General features: G+C 31.6%; 2 protein-coding genes across 3 annotated transcripts; both read left to right on the forward strand.

The window, feature by feature from the left end:
• The first annotated feature begins 5004 nt into the window (after positions 1-5004).
• LOC145057918 (pre-mRNA cleavage complex 2 Pcf11-like protein) lies at positions 5005-8863 on the forward strand. Of its 2 annotated transcripts, none has more exons than XM_079005830.1 (7): positions 5005-5821; positions 5929-6030; positions 6120-6398; positions 6484-6543; positions 6638-7057; positions 7139-8485; positions 8564-8863. In XM_079005830.1, the coding sequence occupies exons 1-7, from the start codon at positions 5429-5431 to the stop codon at positions 8576-8578; spliced, it is 2616 nt and encodes an 871-aa protein (XP_078861956.1). In that variant the 5' UTR covers positions 5005-5428; the 3' UTR covers positions 8579-8863. The 2 variants fall into 2 exon arrangements, with proteins under 2 accessions (XP_078861956.1, XP_078861957.1); XM_079005831.1 differs by having other exon boundaries at positions 6641-7057.
• A 3811-nt stretch (positions 8864-12674) lies between these two features.
• On the forward strand, positions 12675-16776 carry LOC145057920 (calcium-dependent protein kinase 7-like). Its single transcript, XM_079005832.1, has 9 exons — positions 12675-12978; positions 13052-13616; positions 13702-13825; positions 14100-14243; positions 14371-14523; positions 14619-14734; positions 14818-14985; positions 15133-15360; positions 16300-16776. Exons 2-9 carry the CDS (start codon positions 13095-13097, stop codon positions 16453-16455), a joined length of 1611 nt encoding a protein of 536 aa, XP_078861958.1. The 5' UTR covers positions 12675-12978; positions 13052-13094; the 3' UTR covers positions 16456-16776.
• Positions 16777-17846: the final 1070 nt, after the last annotated feature.

Below are 17846 nucleotides of genomic sequence, written 5' to 3' on the forward strand. Positions count from 1 at the left end.
ACAGGCTTATGCTAAAATTTTGCGGTTAATATTATCTAATTATAAATAGTAATTAGGTTTTTTTGTCAATTTAGTTATCTTCTAATTATATTTAATATGACAATATTTTGAGTTCTGGTTACAATGTTAACCAAAAAATTGTTTGTTTGTCTCTTGAATGCAATTAAATTAAATGATAAATGATATGAAAAACAACTTAAATAGTTATCATGTAGGGTGTTCATTGAATAATTTTTTCGGGTTTTGGGTAATTCGGGTTTTTCATGTTAAAAAAAATACCCATCACCCGACTCAAATTAAATTCGGGTAGTGGGTCGGTTTGGGTAATTCAGGTATTACCTGAAATATATAATTATTTTTTAATGACACTTGAAAATAAATTTAATGAAATAAATATGTCGTGCTCTGTTAGTCTTGTTTATATAAATAAACGAGACATAAACGAAGTTCCTCAAACTTTGAACATTGAGATTTTTTAGTCGGTAATACTTGAGATATCAAGTAATCTTTTAACAGCTTAATCTGATATAATAAGATGAAAAAGTACTTATCTTAATTTAAAAGTTTAAAATATTTAGGATAATTATAGCCATAAGTTTTGCCATGTTCTGAAGTTTCGTCAAAATAATGGGTTTGTTTGTACTAAAAACAATTAAGTTTTAAAGAACATGATGACATATAAACAATTGCTTTTAATATTATTGGTGTGATACTATCATAATAAAAGAGATTCATGTTTTATAATAATGATAGTTAGTTTAAGCGTGATCAAATACATGCTACAGAGTACAAGCTCTATGAAAGAAAAATAAATTGAATTTTTAAAATAATTCGGGTAGGGGTGAGCAAAAACCGCACCGCAACTAAAATTAACTGCAACCGAAAAACCACAACCGCAATAAAAACCGATGGTGAGGTTTTTTGTTTTTCAAAAACCGCAAATTTGTGGTGCGGTGCGGTTATTAGTTTCCAAAAACCGCAAAAAAAAAACCGCACCGCACCGCATATATTATATACAATTTTTTTTATCAATTATTAATTTGTTAAATATTAAAAATAAGACAAGTTTCATGAATTGAAGACGTATACATTACTAGAAGACAAAAATGTTGGTTTTTTCTTATGTTTCACTTTGAAAAAAAGATGAAATTAGACAATTTTAAGATATTTATTGTTAATTACTATTGATTTGACGTTTTTAAGATATTAGTTGTTTGTGATTTAAGTTAAATAGTTAATTGCCTTATATCTTATGATTTTTTTTTTTTTTTATATATTTTATTACAAGTAATATGTTTGAATTCTTAAAATGATTGAGCTTTAAACTATGGTTAAAGACCACACAAAATAACTGCATCAAATTCATGCGGTTAATAACCGCAACACAGAAAAAAACAAAACCGCACCGCAAAAATAAACCGCATCATGCGGTTTTGAAATTAGATTAACCGTATTTGCGGTTAGTGGTGAGGTTTTGGCTAATAACCGCACCGCGCTCACCCCTAAATTCGGGTATACCCGAAACCCAACAAACGTACCCTATACCCGACCTAAAAAAAATCGGGTTACCCGAATACCAAAAAAATTAACTCGATACCCGAAAAAAACGGGGGGGGGGGGGGGGGGGGGGGGGGGGGATAATTCGGGTATCGGGTGTTTTCGACATGGCTATTATCATGTTCTAACATCGATACATCGATGCTAATTTTAATAGCTCTTTATGTTGTTTGATTATAGAAGCGTATCATATCAATTCACTTGCACCTTGTTTGCTTAAAGTTGTTGTATGCCATCATTTAAAAAATCCGATCTTTTTATTTAATTATATACAGCAAGAAAGAACATCTTGTATATTTACCCAAGATTCTAAACTATTCAATTATATAAATTTGATGTTTTACAAGAATTTGTAGAGTGATTTAGTTATAAAACACGTCACTTGTTCTTACAAAAAGTCACATTTGCTACTAACTTAACGTTTAGAAGAGTATTTGTACACATAAATAACACCTAAAATGATCATGAAGAATTAACCATTGATGCAAATCTTTAACAAGAAAGATATAGAGAAAGCCATAAACATTAGGGTTGTTTTTGTTATAGAAACGTTGAATTTGATTTCAAATTAGACCTAAAAAAAAAAGACAAATAGTACATTATACATTGATATGAATATTCGGTTGATTAGAGATATGTAAAGTTTTTAATAACTAATCTTTATGTCATCTTCGTTTATTTGAATACTAGATGAATATACACACGTTGCGCATGAATAAAATCACATGATTAAAATATTAAAAGATTAATGTTATTCAAAATGTTACATGCTTGTTTGGTTCATAGGCTCTTATATGATTTATTAAGTTGTAATATGTTGAAAATTGAATAGTATGAACAATAGTTCTTTTATTATAAAATATTGTTGTTATTTTGAATTAAACTAGATATTTATTATTAGAATGTTCGAAGTTGAAATTTTGTAGTGGTGATAATCTATTAATGCAAGTTACGAGATAAAATTTGAATTATTATGATTCAATATAAATACTATATCTTTGAATCACATTATCTTAATGGTTTCTATTAATGAGTTTTGTATGAATAAAAATTTATATTATTGTTTAGAGAAAAAGATAAAATAGATTAACCTTATTACTACTTTTTAAAAAACAGCAAAAAAATAGCTAAAAACGTCCAAAAGATATATTGTTCCCGATCCCGATGACATCTATGAAATTAACAAGTGGATTGAAAAATAAGTCGTTTTAAGTTGTGGAAAAACGTCTTATTAGGTCGCGAAATTGAGCGTAAAATGTCTCAATACACAAGGTACATATTTCTTAGAGTGTCGAGTATGAGACTAAACAACGACGTTAATGTCGACGTGGATCACCTAAAATGACACCATAACCTAAAATGACACCATAATGCCAACGGTGTGCAACGCCTCATATCAACCAATCATCTCTTACTTTGACCACTAACGATCAATTTTGAAATAAATTATTATTATTATTCTTATTTTTAACTATAAATCAAGATTGTAAAAATCGTTCGACGGTAGCTCAACGACCGACTGATGTTAAGGGATTTATCGGTTTTGGCGGGAATTAATCGGAGACTATAGATTATTAATAAAATATTAAAATTAATAAAATATTAATATAACTTAAGAAAAACAAGTACTTCAAAATTAGAAAATAAGAAAATTTGTAATTTGAATATTTGAAAATACGAAAAATATGAACATTTTGGTATAATATTTGAAATTTTAAAATTTTTGGAGTAAAAAAAAGGTTGATTTTTTTGTTTTTTTGTTTTTTTGTTTTTTTAAATTTTGACTTTTTTTGATTTTTTTTTTTACTTTTATTGACTTTTGTTGACCGATTATTCCCGCCAAGACCGATTAATCCCGCCAAACCCGATTAACCCTAAATTTTCGATTAATACCCTAGTCATCGACGGTTGGAGAATGCCAAACGATTAATCCACGATTAATTGCCGATTAATCCTAATTTCTACAACCATGCTATAAATACATACCGACTATCTCACTTTTATTCACATCATATACCCGACCTAAAAAAAATCGGGTTAAGGGATTTATCGGTTTTGGCGAGAATTAATCGGAGACCATAGATTATTAATAAAATATTAAAATTAATAAAATATTAATATAACTTAAAAAAACAAGTACTTCAAAATTAGAAAATAAGAAAATTTGTAATTTGAATATTTGAAAATACGAAAAATATGAACATTTTGGTATAATATTTGAAATTTAAAAATTTTTGGAGTAAAAAAAAGGTTGATTTTTTTGTTTTTTTGTTTTTGTTTTTTTTTTTTTAAATTTTGACTTTTTTTGATTTTTTTTACTTTTATTGACTTTTGTTGACCGATTATTCCCGCCAAGACCGATTAATCCCGCCAAACCCGATTAACCCTAAATTTTCGATTAATATCCTAGTCATCGACGGTTGGAGAACGCCAAACGATTAATCCACGATTAATTGCCGGTTAATCCTAATTTCTACAACCATGCTATAAATACATACCATCTATCTCACTTTTATTCACATCATTCTTTTCTTTCTCTATATTTAATACAATTTCAATATTTTCCTCAAAAAAAATTATGGATATGTTTGACCATTTCTACGATGAAGATGATGATGTGTTTATCAATATAATGTACAAATATTACACCAATGAGCTACGACATATGAGATGGAAACTCGATGAGATATTATGTATGCATGTATCATAATGCATGACATGGTAATTGAAGATAAAAGACGAAATATTGCAAATTATATGCTAACAATCTAGACACGTGCAATTTTAACCATATACACATTAATATTTACATAGAAGAGTTGATATCCAAGACCCACAAAAACACATGAATTTCGAGAAGACTTGACGGATTACATCTACAATGGTAACAACGATGAAGAATAATTTATTTAGGAAAAAATGTATTTTTTTCCATCTTGTAATGTTTTTTTTTTTTTTTTTTTTTAAATTTAAATATTATGTTTTATTTAAATATTAAGTTTAATAAAATTATATTTGTTTTTATAATTATAAATAAAAGAAATTCGAAAAAAATAAAAATAAATTATTACATTAAAACTATTTAATATTATAACACCCTAACCATACCTACCATAATATGTCATAACATCATGAATGACTATTTTAATGTTATAACAAAATGCCATACAGCGATATCTTTTCTTATTTGCATATTTATTGATGAAATACTCTTAAAAACATTTTAAAAAACACTCTATTTTTACATAATTTAAAGCTTTTTTTTTTCTCTATGTGAAAATGCTCATTGAAGAACGAATGATTAAATGGATCAGATTTTATAGGAATAAAAAAGCATGGCCCATTATTAATGGACTTTAAGCCCACTGATATCAGGCTTAAATGGACTTTAATCCCACCCAATTCAGGCTTTTCGTTTTTGACCATTTACCAACGGTCTACACTCTACACACACCACACACACACGCACATGAAAGAGAGACTCCAGTGAAATTCTGAACATAGAACAAATAGAGCGAGTGCTAACGACAGCTCTTGATCTGAATACGTGACGCCTTTCGAATCTCTTCATCTAAATCTCCAACAAAATCCATCACTTTCTCGCAGAACATATAAATTCCAACACCCTGCAATCGGTTCTTCGTGTCGCGTTTTTGATTTTGTTTTCCTTTTTCCTTTTCTCGATTTACGCATTTGTAATTGCCTCTAGCTAGGGTTAGGGTTTTCGATTTGCTTACCTTTTTAATGTTTATTGTATGTTGTAACGAATCGAATGAAATTTCTACAGGAAGTTAAACTTCCTCTTCAACATGCTAATTGTAGATTAGATTAATTTTGATTTTTGTAAAATTGATTTGGCGGGGTGTTAAAAATGGAGATGGACAACACTTCTCGCGGCAGATCATTCGATAGATCATCAAGAAACCCTGCTACACTGAAGAAACCTCGATTGGTAACGGAAGAGCCAACGATTCTTCGCAGTAATAATAATCCCAACGGTAATAATAGACCTATAGTTCAACGGCCGTCAGTGGGGTTCCGGCCGGCGGTGGAGAGAGATGGAGACTCCGAGTCGTATCAGCCACAATCGCTATCTCAGATAAAACAGCAACAGCATCAAGAGCTTGTGAGTCAGTATAGGACAGCTCTAGCGGAGCTGACTTTCAATTCGAAACCAATCATAACGAACTTGACTATCATCGCCGGAGAAAACGCCCAGGCTGCCAAAGCTATTGCTGCTACTATCTGCAATAACATTATCGAGGTGATGATTCCTGTTACTATGTTTGTGTAGAACTAGCTGATTATAATTATAAGTTATAAGTTATAACCACTGTCACTAAAACAAAAAACGATTTTTCACCTTTTTAGGTTCCGAGTGATCAAAAGTTGCCATCGCTATATCTTCTAGACAGTATCGTGAAGAATATTGGGCGAGATTACATCAGACACTTTTCCACCAAACTCCCTGAGGTTAGATCTTCATTCTTGAGTTCCAATGTGCTCTTAACTATGCCCCTCTGATAAATCAATTCACTTTCTTTACTTCTTCAATCTTTTAGGTATTTTGCAAGGCATATAGACAGGTTGATTCTGCATTACATTCTGGAATGCGACATCTTTTTGGGACATGGAAAGGAGTATTTCCACCTCAATCACTCCAATCAATAGAAAAAGAACTTGGTTTTTCAACAGTTGGGAATGGGAATGGGAATGGAAATGTTTCCTCTTCAGGGTTGACCACATCTAGACCTGAGCCACAACCACAACGCCCTGCTCGCAGTATTCATGTAAATCCCAAGTATTTGGAGGCAAGACAAAAACTCCAACAGTCAAACAGGGTAAAGAAACATTAAAGTTTACATTTTTAACCTCATCTAAATCATTTTTGTCATCATCACTAATTAACTTTCAACTTTCATGAAGCCAAAAGTTGCAGCCAGTGACATATCCACAACTCGTGCTGATCCTCGCCTAAAATTGCATGTATGATACTAATCATACTATTACTAACCATTTAAATTCTTTATAAATTTGTTAATTTGACAAAAAATGTTCTATCTATGCTTTGCCATGTCAGCAGGCACAAAGAGATCCAGAGAGTGATCTTACAAACGAGAATTATGAATTTGGTTCTGATATATCAAGCCCTTCTGAGGGTAGTTTTGGAAAATCCAATGGAAGAGTAGGAGAACAAGGACTTGAAAAGACATGGTATGGATCTGTGAGCAATACTACAGATACAATATCCAGGCTTGAAAGAAATGGACATACATTATCATCAAATTATTCACTCCATAAATCTTCAATTCCTGATGTGAAATCACAACCCATCAACAATCTTATAAAAGGAAGTGGTGAAGTGAGTAGGAGTTGGAAGAATTCAGAGGAAGAAGAGTATTTGTGGGATGATGTGAGCTCAAGAACAGTGAATCCTATTCTTACATCTTCCAATAGTTCAAAGAGAGATCCTAGACTGTATTTCGACCCCGATAGACCGGTAAGTCAAAAAGACGGAATTACCCTTATTCTTTTCCTTACATAAATACATTGAAACGTATTTTTTTTCTTTTCTTTCTAGGGTTTTGATAATCGTCTTCAGAAATCACAACGGATGCATGAGAAAGAATCTTCACCTGATCTACCATCTGCAGAACAGCGGATACCTTTACCTTCTACTTCACTAAGGGCAAAAGGGTCATTTTCGACAGACGAAAATTCCTTTGTAGGTGCTTCTAGAAACTTATTACATGGTTCTAAAGTTTTCCCTTCCTCTTCAAGTGGGGTGTCAGTGTCAACAAGTCTTGATTCTTTATCCAGAATCTCTTTGCAATCTCTTAAAGCAGCTCGATCTCAGGGGCAAATAAGTCAAGATTCTCAAAAATCAAAACTTCAAAATTTACACCCAATGAAACGCACTCCATTTCCGCCACCTCATCAAGAACCCGTATCAGAACCTTCTGTTCAGTTTCAACCACAACCACAACCCCCTAAACCCTTACCAGTGCCACGTCAGCAAAAACCTGTAGTTGCAGATATACCAGGATTATCATCCACAAGTAGTTTATTAGCTGCTGTTAGCAGCATTTTTGGCAAAAAAACTACTACTCAATCCATGTCATCATCTCTCAAAATCCCATCCTCCCATGAAAGCACATCACTTTCTTCATCTCTTCTTGGTACTACTCCATCAACACAGAGTACAACTCTTCCAAATCCTGAATCAAATGTCTCAAGTCTTTTGAGTACATTGCTCTCAAAGGGTTTAATCTCTGCATCAGAAGACAACAACAACAAAAACAACAATATTAATAACAACAACAATAATAATAACAAAAGTGATGATGTCATTGCTACTCAAACTCCAAAACTTACTCCAAAAGTTTCCTCAAAGAGTGTTGTTATTAATAACAAGAGTGTTGTAGGATTAGAGTTTAAGCCTGATGTGATTAGGGAGTTTAATCCCTGTGTGATTAGTGAGCTAATTGATGATCTTCCACATCAATGTGGGATTTGTGGATTAAGATTCAAAGTTCAAGAACCTTTCGATAATCATATGGAGTGGCATGTGTTAAAAAATTCAGAATCCAACACTCCAAATACCAAATCATCAAGGAGATGGTTTTTGAAAGCTGAAAATTGGGTCAACGGGGAGTCTGATTTTGACTTTGACCCTGGGTCAACTACACAAGAAACATTCTTGATTGATGGTGAACAGATGGTTACTGCAGATGAAACCCAAATTGTGTGTGTTTTGTGTGGAGAAATTTTTGATGATTTTTATAATCAAGAAAGGAATAAATGGATGTTTAAAAGAGCTGCTTATTTAAATATTGGCAATGGTGGGACCCGGGGTGTAATTGTGCATGAAAATTGTGTATCAGTGAATTCGCTTTCTGATTTGGGGTTAGCCAATGATGTGAAAGTGGTAAGTGTTTGTTTGACTTTGTTCAATTTGTCTGAATGCTTGAGTTGACTCAGTTATCTTGCTTTTGACTTTTTTCAGGAAAAGAGTGTATGAAGGGTAAAAGAGGGAAACCAGGTTCATTTTTCTATATCAAGGTTACTTGTTCTGTTGAAAGTTACTGTTGTTTTCTGGCTGATGATTCTTGAATGGAAGAGAATTATTAGATGTCACATACCGTTTTTGACTTTTTTTTTGGATGTTGATTTGTATAATGCTATAAGTATAACCTGCATTGTATATGTTTATGTGACATTAAATTATTTTACTTTTTGGGTCATAAGGACAATATTAGTAAACCCATGATAGTAGAATGAATGGCTGAAGTTTATACTTTGCAAATTTTTTACTTTCTTGAGTTCCGAATTAAACACAAAATACTCTTGATTGAAAAGCCAAAAGCGGCATTAAACAGCAAACATTAAACAAAGTTTTTTTTTTGAATTATATTTCACATGTTGTATGATGTTGTAGTTAGTTAATCATGTTTTCTTTTTCTTTGGAAGACGCTACGAGACAAGAAAATAATAAAATAAAAAAATAACAAAATGATCACTTGTCTCTAAGCAAATGAGCATTTGTCTTAATTTGAGTAAACGGTGTAAAACCTAAGGCTATACGGTATCGAGTTATGGTGGCTACGCGTGGGGCTTATGTTGCAAGGCCACCTACGCGTGAGCATCGCCCCAGGCACGCGTAGGTGTCTTGTGGCGTGGTACTTATCACGGACGAAGACGACCAATTAAAACGAGAGAGAGAGAGTGTAACGACTATGTTTTTGACCGTTTGGAGTTTATATAAAAAAAAAAATTAAATTAAGTTTTAAATTTAATAACACCACCTTATATATATATATATATATATATATATATATATATATATATATATATATATATTACACTTTCACTCTTCATTTTACATTTCTAAATCCAAAAAAATACTCCTACTTTCTTTCACTTTTCTTCAAAAAAAAAAGGATCCCAATCAAAATACTCCACCCACTCCAAACACGCCCAAACATCCCAAACACTCCAAGTGATTATCAAACATATATGTAATTGTTGAATTCTCCAATCCAACAACAACCTTTATTCACTAACATTCCCTACAACCCACAATTCTTCAAACAACAACGACCACAACAACAATTCATTCTCCAATTCTAAAGTTTTCAACAACAAGCTTCTTCACAATTCCAAACACAATCATCTCAAGTTCCATTATCTCAATCCCAAACAGTGAACCTCGACAACGACAATGAATTTGTCCAAGAAACACCATAATCATCTCGAAGAAGGCAACCAAAAGGAAAAGGGAAAAAGAAAGCAACGGCTTGGAACGAAGAAGATGAAGAAGCTTTAGCAAAAACTTGAATTTTCATATCCTGTGACTCGAGAAGAGGCAACGCGCAATCTGGAGAATATTTTTGGAATCGTGTTTTAGATCACTTTCATGCGCTTCTTGGAAGGAAAATGGATCGGTCGTACGACACAGTCAACGGAACATGGCGTGATCTTCGCGCAATTTGCACAAAGTTTAATAACATATTTGAAAATCTAAAAAATATGCATAAAAGTGGTTCGAACGATTTCAACATTTTATCAACCGTGTGCTACCAATTCAAAGTCACCAACAACGGTAAACCATTTGGTCACCAAAAAGCGTGGGAAGTTTGCTGTCAAGGTCCAAAATGAGTCCTTAATCCAAAAACATCACATTCAGACTCGACCACCGACCCCAACAAAAGAACAAAAACTTCTGAATTGGACGCGGGTTTTAGGCTAGACCTCAATGACGACATCGATGTTGCCGCGGGTTTTAGGCTAGATCTCAATGATGACATCGATGTTGCCGAGAGAGAGGGTCCATCCGAAGTCTAACTCTGTCGACCACCGAGAATGGACAAAGCAAAACGGGCGGCGTCTTCAAGCGGGAAAGCAACCACAACTAGCGACGATGGGCTTGTGGAATCTATAGATAAAACTTTAAGTTTTCTAGAAAGAAAATACAAATCCACGGAGAAATCTCGTCGCCAAAAAATCGCTCTTACCGATCTTCAAATAATAAACTCGAAGCCCCTACCAGATCTCGACCCCGAAAATCTCGCGACATTTCTCAAAATCCAACAACGTGTCCGTGCTAAGTATGAAGATTAGGTTCTAATATTTACGTTTTAGTTGTTATGTTGTATGTGTGTTTTTTTTTTAAGTAATTTAAGATAAATAAGTAATTTAGGATTTTTTTTTAAAGTATTTTAGGAAAAATAAGTAATTTAGGATTTTTTTTGTTGTTTTTCAAATATTTTAGGATTTGATTTTGTGTGTTTTAAAATTAATGCAATGTGTTTTAATTTAGTGTTTTTAATGTTTGTTTTATTTGAATTACTTTTTTTAATTTAATCTAATATTGTCAAAATAATAATAATAATAATAATAATAATGTGGAGTGATAATCATTTTCAAGGGTTAGTGGGTTGGTAGTGAGTTTGTAGTGGAGGTGATGTGGCGCTGATGTAACATCACTTTTTGAGTAGGTTGTGTGTGACTATACCTCGTAGCCTAATAACAGGTTGTGAAAAATGGAGTAGACATGTTGATGTAGGTACTCTGGCATATTGAGGGTTCAATATATTTTATCGTAGTCATAAATGTTACAATATTTAAAACTAGGTGTGAAACCAATATATTACACGGGTTGATTCTAAAATATAAAAAATTAAAATGTAAACCTTTAATATTTTTTAAAATAAATATTCAAAATAAAAAAAACATGTTTATTACAATTTACAATCACATTTATTACAATTAATACTTTACATATATATCTATAAGTATTATATGACTTTTTAATTTTTAAATTTTCAAAAATACCACAAAATGACAAGTGTCAAAACTTACGAGATATTGACATGTGGCAAAATGAAACTTCATTTATTAGAGTAGATGAGAAGCTATAACATGAGCCACACGATTAAAACTACTGCAATATATGAAACATTTTACACCATATAAAAGTTGATCTAAACTTATTTACATTTGTTTTATAAGATTACTTGTATATAAAGTGGATTATGTGCACAATAGAGTGAAATAAGATAACTTTAGAAAAAAAAATCAAATACACCTTAGTATGGGATATGGTTCTAAACGAATTGAACTTAATATAAACAAAAAATTGCTCATTTTCGTTCGTTTAAGTTCAACCGAACAAACAAAAACAGATAAAAAAACATATTTTATTGTTTTGCCTATTCATTTATATTCATTAAGATAATAAACAAAACATACACAAAACATAAAAATGAGCGTAATCATTCGCATCAAGATCTTTAAAAATAGATGTTCAACATTTTTAATATTTTGGTTAGTGTTACTTTTTAATATGTTTACCATATTTAAAAACTTCAAAAACTTGAACCATTTTTAGAAGCTATATTTTCATCCTCACTATATAATATTACTAGTTTATAACCCGTGGAAACCACGGTTATACAATTAATTAAACTTTTAAAATAAAAACTAAAAATTATTAATCAGTTATTTTAAATAAATTATTAATTAAATGATTTTTTTAGTTATATAAATTTTAATCATTAATTTAAATAAATATGTGAAATTATATCACTTTATAATTTGTATTAAGTTTATTTTAATTTTTATTCTAATGTTATTAATTTAATATAATTAGAATGAGAAATTTATAATTTAAAATTTAAAATGGAGAATCAATAGGTTTACAAATGTCATGTATTAATTAGGAGATATAATATGATAACACATGACAAAAGAAAATTAAAATATACATTAATTAGGATGCTTAATAATATAACACATATCAAGAGGAGAATAAAACTATTATTTTATTAGATTAGATAGGAAGATATATATAATGTAATACAATAATCTAGTATAAACGAATATTCATAAAACTAAATAAACAAACAACATCATTGTTCATGTTTTGTTTGTTTAACTAAACTAACAAAAAAATTTGTTAATGTTCTATGATAAACGAACTTTGTTAGGATTTAATTGCACCAAGAATACTTTTTTATCTTTTGAAAATTAATTTGTTGAAATAAATAATTGGTTGATATATTTGGTATAAAAGGCAAATACCATCATTTGAAAGGAGCATTTTTTGATAACAAGAGGACAGGGAGAGAGACAGGAGAAACCAAGAGAAATCGAGAGGGAATTTGGAGGGAGAAAGAAAAGTCTGTTAAAGAGCTTTTTGACTCTCCTTCTCTCTCATTCATATCATCATCTCATCTCATGCTTCATCCATGGCCGATTGAATAACACAACACAACACCCCCAACAATTCAACAAAACAAACCTTTCTTTCATCACCATTCATTCAAATCTCTTGACTTTTCAACACCACCCCTCTAATTTTCACCCATTCATCTCCCAAAACGAATGGTATTTTACTATTTTTCACAAATTCTCGCACAGGTATCTTCACATTATCTCTCTCATTTCGTATATTTTTGATTCCAGTCAATGGATTGATTGTTTTTTGAATCAGAATTCTTCCGAAAGTAATTGGAAAGATTAGATCAGTTTGAATCATGGGAAATTGCTGTGTTACTGGTAATTCTGCTCGCCGAAAGGAGAGGAAGAAGAAGAGGAGGGGAAATCACAAACCGAATCCTTTCTCAGTCGATTATCACAACCCATCTGCATCTCAAAACAATGAAACCATTTTCTTCGTATTAAAAGATCCCACAGGTCACGACATTACACAGCGCTACAATCTAGGTCGAGAGCTTGGAAGAGGCGAATTTGGGGTAACCTATTTGTGTACGGATCTGGGAACTGGGGAACGATTAGCCTGCAAATCGATATCAAAAAGGAAGCTTAGAACAACAGTTGATATCGATGATGTGAGGAGAGAAGTTGAAATCATGAAGCATTTGCCTAAACATCCGAACATTGTCACCATGAGAGATACTTATGAGGATAATGATGCAGTTCATATTGTCATGGAGTTGTGTGAAGGTGGCGAATTGTTTGATCGGATTGTGGCAAGAGGACGTTATACTGAACGAGCTGCTGCTTCGATTATGAGGAGGATCGTGGAAATTGTTCAGGTTTGGATTTGATTTGATCGATTTTGTTTTTGGGTTTTGTTGTTTGATTGTTTGTTGATGATTGGATCGTTTGAATTGATCACAGATGTGTCATAGTCATGGAGTTATGCATCGTGATCTTAAACCAGAGAATTTTCTGTTTGGAAACAAGAAGGAAACAGCTCCTTTAAAAGCCATTGATTTTGGGCTTTCGGTTTTCTTTAAACCAGGTATGTGATATTGAATTTAACATATTATTTGTGTAGATTTTATCTACATTTAGAGATGAACAAAACAATCCAAAAACCTAAAATTTCAATCATTTTATAAACCCAAAACCATTTAACATGCCCTTTCTAGCTCGACGTCTTCTCATTAATCATCTAGAATGCTAGTTGAAGCTATACAAAGCTCCAACTTTTCATTTTCTAAACCCAAAATATACGACATGTTTATTTTTTGTTCATAAAAAAACAATTCAACAATGGATTATCTATTATCCAGGGGAAGTCTTCAACGAGATAGTGGGAAGTCCTTATTACATGGCTCCAGAAGTTCTAAAACGCAATTATGGCCCAGAAGTTGACGTCTGGAGCTCCGGAGTCATCTTGTACATTTTACTTTGCGGCGTTCCACCTTTTTGGGCAGGTATATATATATATATATATATATATATATATATATATATATATATATATATATATATATATTCTTCTTTATTTCAATCATCACCATGAAAATCGACTTTATTCAAACTTCCATCTTCTTTTTATAGAAACTGAACAAGGAGTAGCACAAGCAATTATTCGCTCAGTAATCAATTTCAAACGAGATCCATGGCCTAAAGTTTCCGATAACGCAAAGGATCTTGTGAAGAAAATGCTTGACCCCGATCAAAAACGCCGACTTACAGCTCAACAAGTTCTTGGTAATGTTACGTTAATATAGGTAGTACTAATTTGTTGGAAAATACCTTTTCTTATCTTACATGCTGCCTAATTTACTTTCGTATTTCAATTTCAGATCACCCATGGTTATTGAATACAAAGAAAGCTCCGAATGTTCCATTGGGTGATGCTGTTAAATCCAGGCTTAAACAGTTCTCAGTGATGAACAAACTCAAGAAAAGAGCTTTGAGGGTACGTATTGTTTATTTATTGAGGTTTGAATCGATCTGAAACCCTAATTTAGAAAACCCTGATTTAATCGACTACATGTATAGGTGGTGGCGGAGCATTTATCAGTGGAGGAGGTGGCCGGAATAAAGGAGGAATTTCGTATGATGGATACAGGAAACAAAGGCAAGATAAATATTGAAGAACTAAAAATCGGTTTACAGAAACTTGGTCATCAAATTACAGATGCAGAACTTCAAACATTAATGGAGTCTGTAAGTCCAATCAATCTCAAAATCATATTTCAAAACAAAATATTACTTTTTTTTTTTTTTTTTTACGAATGTTGAATATGACATTCTCATTTTTTTGATTAACTAATAATATATACTTTTATGATAATATGACATATGATTTTGTAGGCTGATGTTGATAGAGATGGGACTCTCAACTTTGGGGAATTCATAGCTGCTAATGTTCATTTAAAGAAAATGGCAAATGATGAGCATTTACATAAAGCCTTTAACTTCTTTGATAAAAACAATGATGGTTATATAGAGGTTGACGAGCTGCGTCACGCGTTAAGTGATGAAGGTGACGTCAACAATGATGTAATAAACGCGATTATGCATGATGTTGACACTGATAAGGTACAATGTTGTCTGTATAAACGATATTTAAAAAATATTTTGAGAAAATAATACGTAACCCAGAAAAACTCAACATCTCCCTAAACATTACGTATATTTTCCTTGATTAAGACTATTTTATGTGGGTTAGGTTATTTTGTTTTCACTATTTATTGTATGCATGTATACTTGATTCTGGACCAATCATTTTAGTTATTTTAAGAAAGTAATTAATGCATATTAAATGTTGTTATTTTAAGAAAATAATTAATGCATATTACATGTTGAAGATATAATGTATATTAATTACATCTTCAACATTTAATATGCATTAATTACTTTCTTAAAATAACTAAAATGATTGGTCCAGAATCAAGCATACATGCACAAAATAGTTAGTGAAAACATTTGAACCTAAATTAATTCTCCTTGGCCATAACATAAATGGTTCTAATAGCTGAAAATAATGTTTTTTTTTTAAGAAAAAGCATCGAGAGATAACACGTTGGATTTTTTCTAAGCTTTTCCCTTAAATATAAAAGGTTAATCGCAAAAATGACCAAAATGGAAGGGTGCTATTAATAAAATGACCACCTTTCACCACATTATTCGCACAATAACTTACTTTTTTCTTTGGTAAAATTGATTTTGCAATTTGTGAAATTGTTTTGTTAATGGTCCCTGATACATATAACTTTCACAAAAATTATTTTCTAGCGATTTTTTTGTTTGTTACGAAATGACATTATTTTGAAAAAAATAGTTATAATTTCGCAAGAAAAAGTAATTTCGTATAGTCCATTTTGACAAATCAGTGGTTATTTTATGTAGTCAATAACACCCTCCCATTTTTGTCCTTTTTGCGATTAAGCTGAAAAATAAACATCCATATATAACTTATCTAATTAGGTACTTAGTGTCTTGATTAATTAATTAATTGTGACTGGATTTATTTGTCAGGATGGGTGCATAAGTTACGAGGAGTTTGTTGCAATGATGACAGCTGGCACAGATTGGAGAAAAGCATCAAGACAATATTCCCGAGAACGATTCAACAGTCTTAGTTTGAAGTTGATGAAGGATGGTTCATTAAAGGTATCGGGCGAGGGCCGTTGAAATTAAAAAAAAAAAAAAAAAAAAAAAACAAAAACCAAAATGGGAAATTTTCCATTTGTGTATTATTAGGGTAGAGAGCTGGGAGGGGTGTGAGACTGTTTTAAGTGTTAACATCTCTATCTTCATAGATCCTTTTGTTCGATTTCTTTTTGAGTAGAATTAGGATGGATACGAAAGCAAATGTATGAGATGGAGTTGTAAACATGGTGTAATTAGCTAGGCCCAATATAGGTCAATAGCTGCCTTTTTGAGAGTTTCCTATTGTTGGCATGTATCTAACAGTTGAAAGTTGAAAATCTGTATATTTGTTCTACTCTTCAAGTCAACTGTTCTGCTCTTTCTTTACCACATGATTTGGGTTTGCTTGATTTGTGTCTAGGATGATGGATTTGTCATGAAATGATCTCACTTGACATGTTAATCTTCTGGTTAAGATATCAGTTTACTGGAATAAGTGTGGCTTTGAGGTTTAAAATTGTTGAAATATTTAAGAAAATAGGTATGTGTTGAGAGAAACCTAGAACAAGTTCCATGAAGAAAATGAGCAGCTTTTGAGAGTTCTGAGATTACATTAAAATCTAGGTTTTGTGCATTAATTACCGTTATAGTCAAAACGTACGTAAACAATAATGTGGTGAACACAAGATTTATAGCGGAAAAACCCAAATTGGGAAAAAATCACTTTGAAAGAATACTATATTAATCTCTTGATATTGAAGAGTTACAAAGGCTAAACGATTGTGTATAAACGGGAACACCAAACATGATGCTATGGAGGAGGTGTGAAGCCATGATCCAAGGATGGATCACTACAACTATGGAGAAAGAAATCAGAAATAATGTCAAACATGCAAAGATAACCAAAGACAAAGCTAGCAATCGTGACATGTTGCAGCAATGTTGAAACATTATCATGATACTATTATTAGTCATGTATGTATTCTTCACATTGTTGTATTAGCTTAGCCCTATTGTTGTACTCGACCCTTTTTTGTATTCTCGGCCCACATGTATTGTACTCCATTCTCTCTCTCTCTCTCTCTGTATATATATATATATATATATATATATATATATATATATATATATATATATATATATATATATATATATAGCGCTAGGTTAAAGTGTTTTTTGCATTTATTGTGTGCTAGAATGCACCAATAGCAATTTAGTAAAATTATATTATTATTTAATTAAATAATGATAGATATTAAATAGTTTTCATAATTGTATGTATATTAAATGATATCCATAATTATAATATTCTCTTTATGGAAATTAATTAATTCATCATTAATGTCAGCAATAATATTTTTTCAGAATGAATTCGTATTTAGGTTTTTATGTCATCAATAACACTATTTCAGGACTCACTCACTTAAAATACA

This window comes from Lactuca serriola, chromosome 6 (genome assembly GCF_051521515.1).
Source record: "Lactuca serriola cultivar US96UC23 chromosome 6, Lser_US96UC23_V15, whole genome shotgun sequence".
Lineage (NCBI taxonomy): Eukaryota > Viridiplantae > Streptophyta > Magnoliopsida > Asterales > Asteraceae > Lactuca > Lactuca serriola.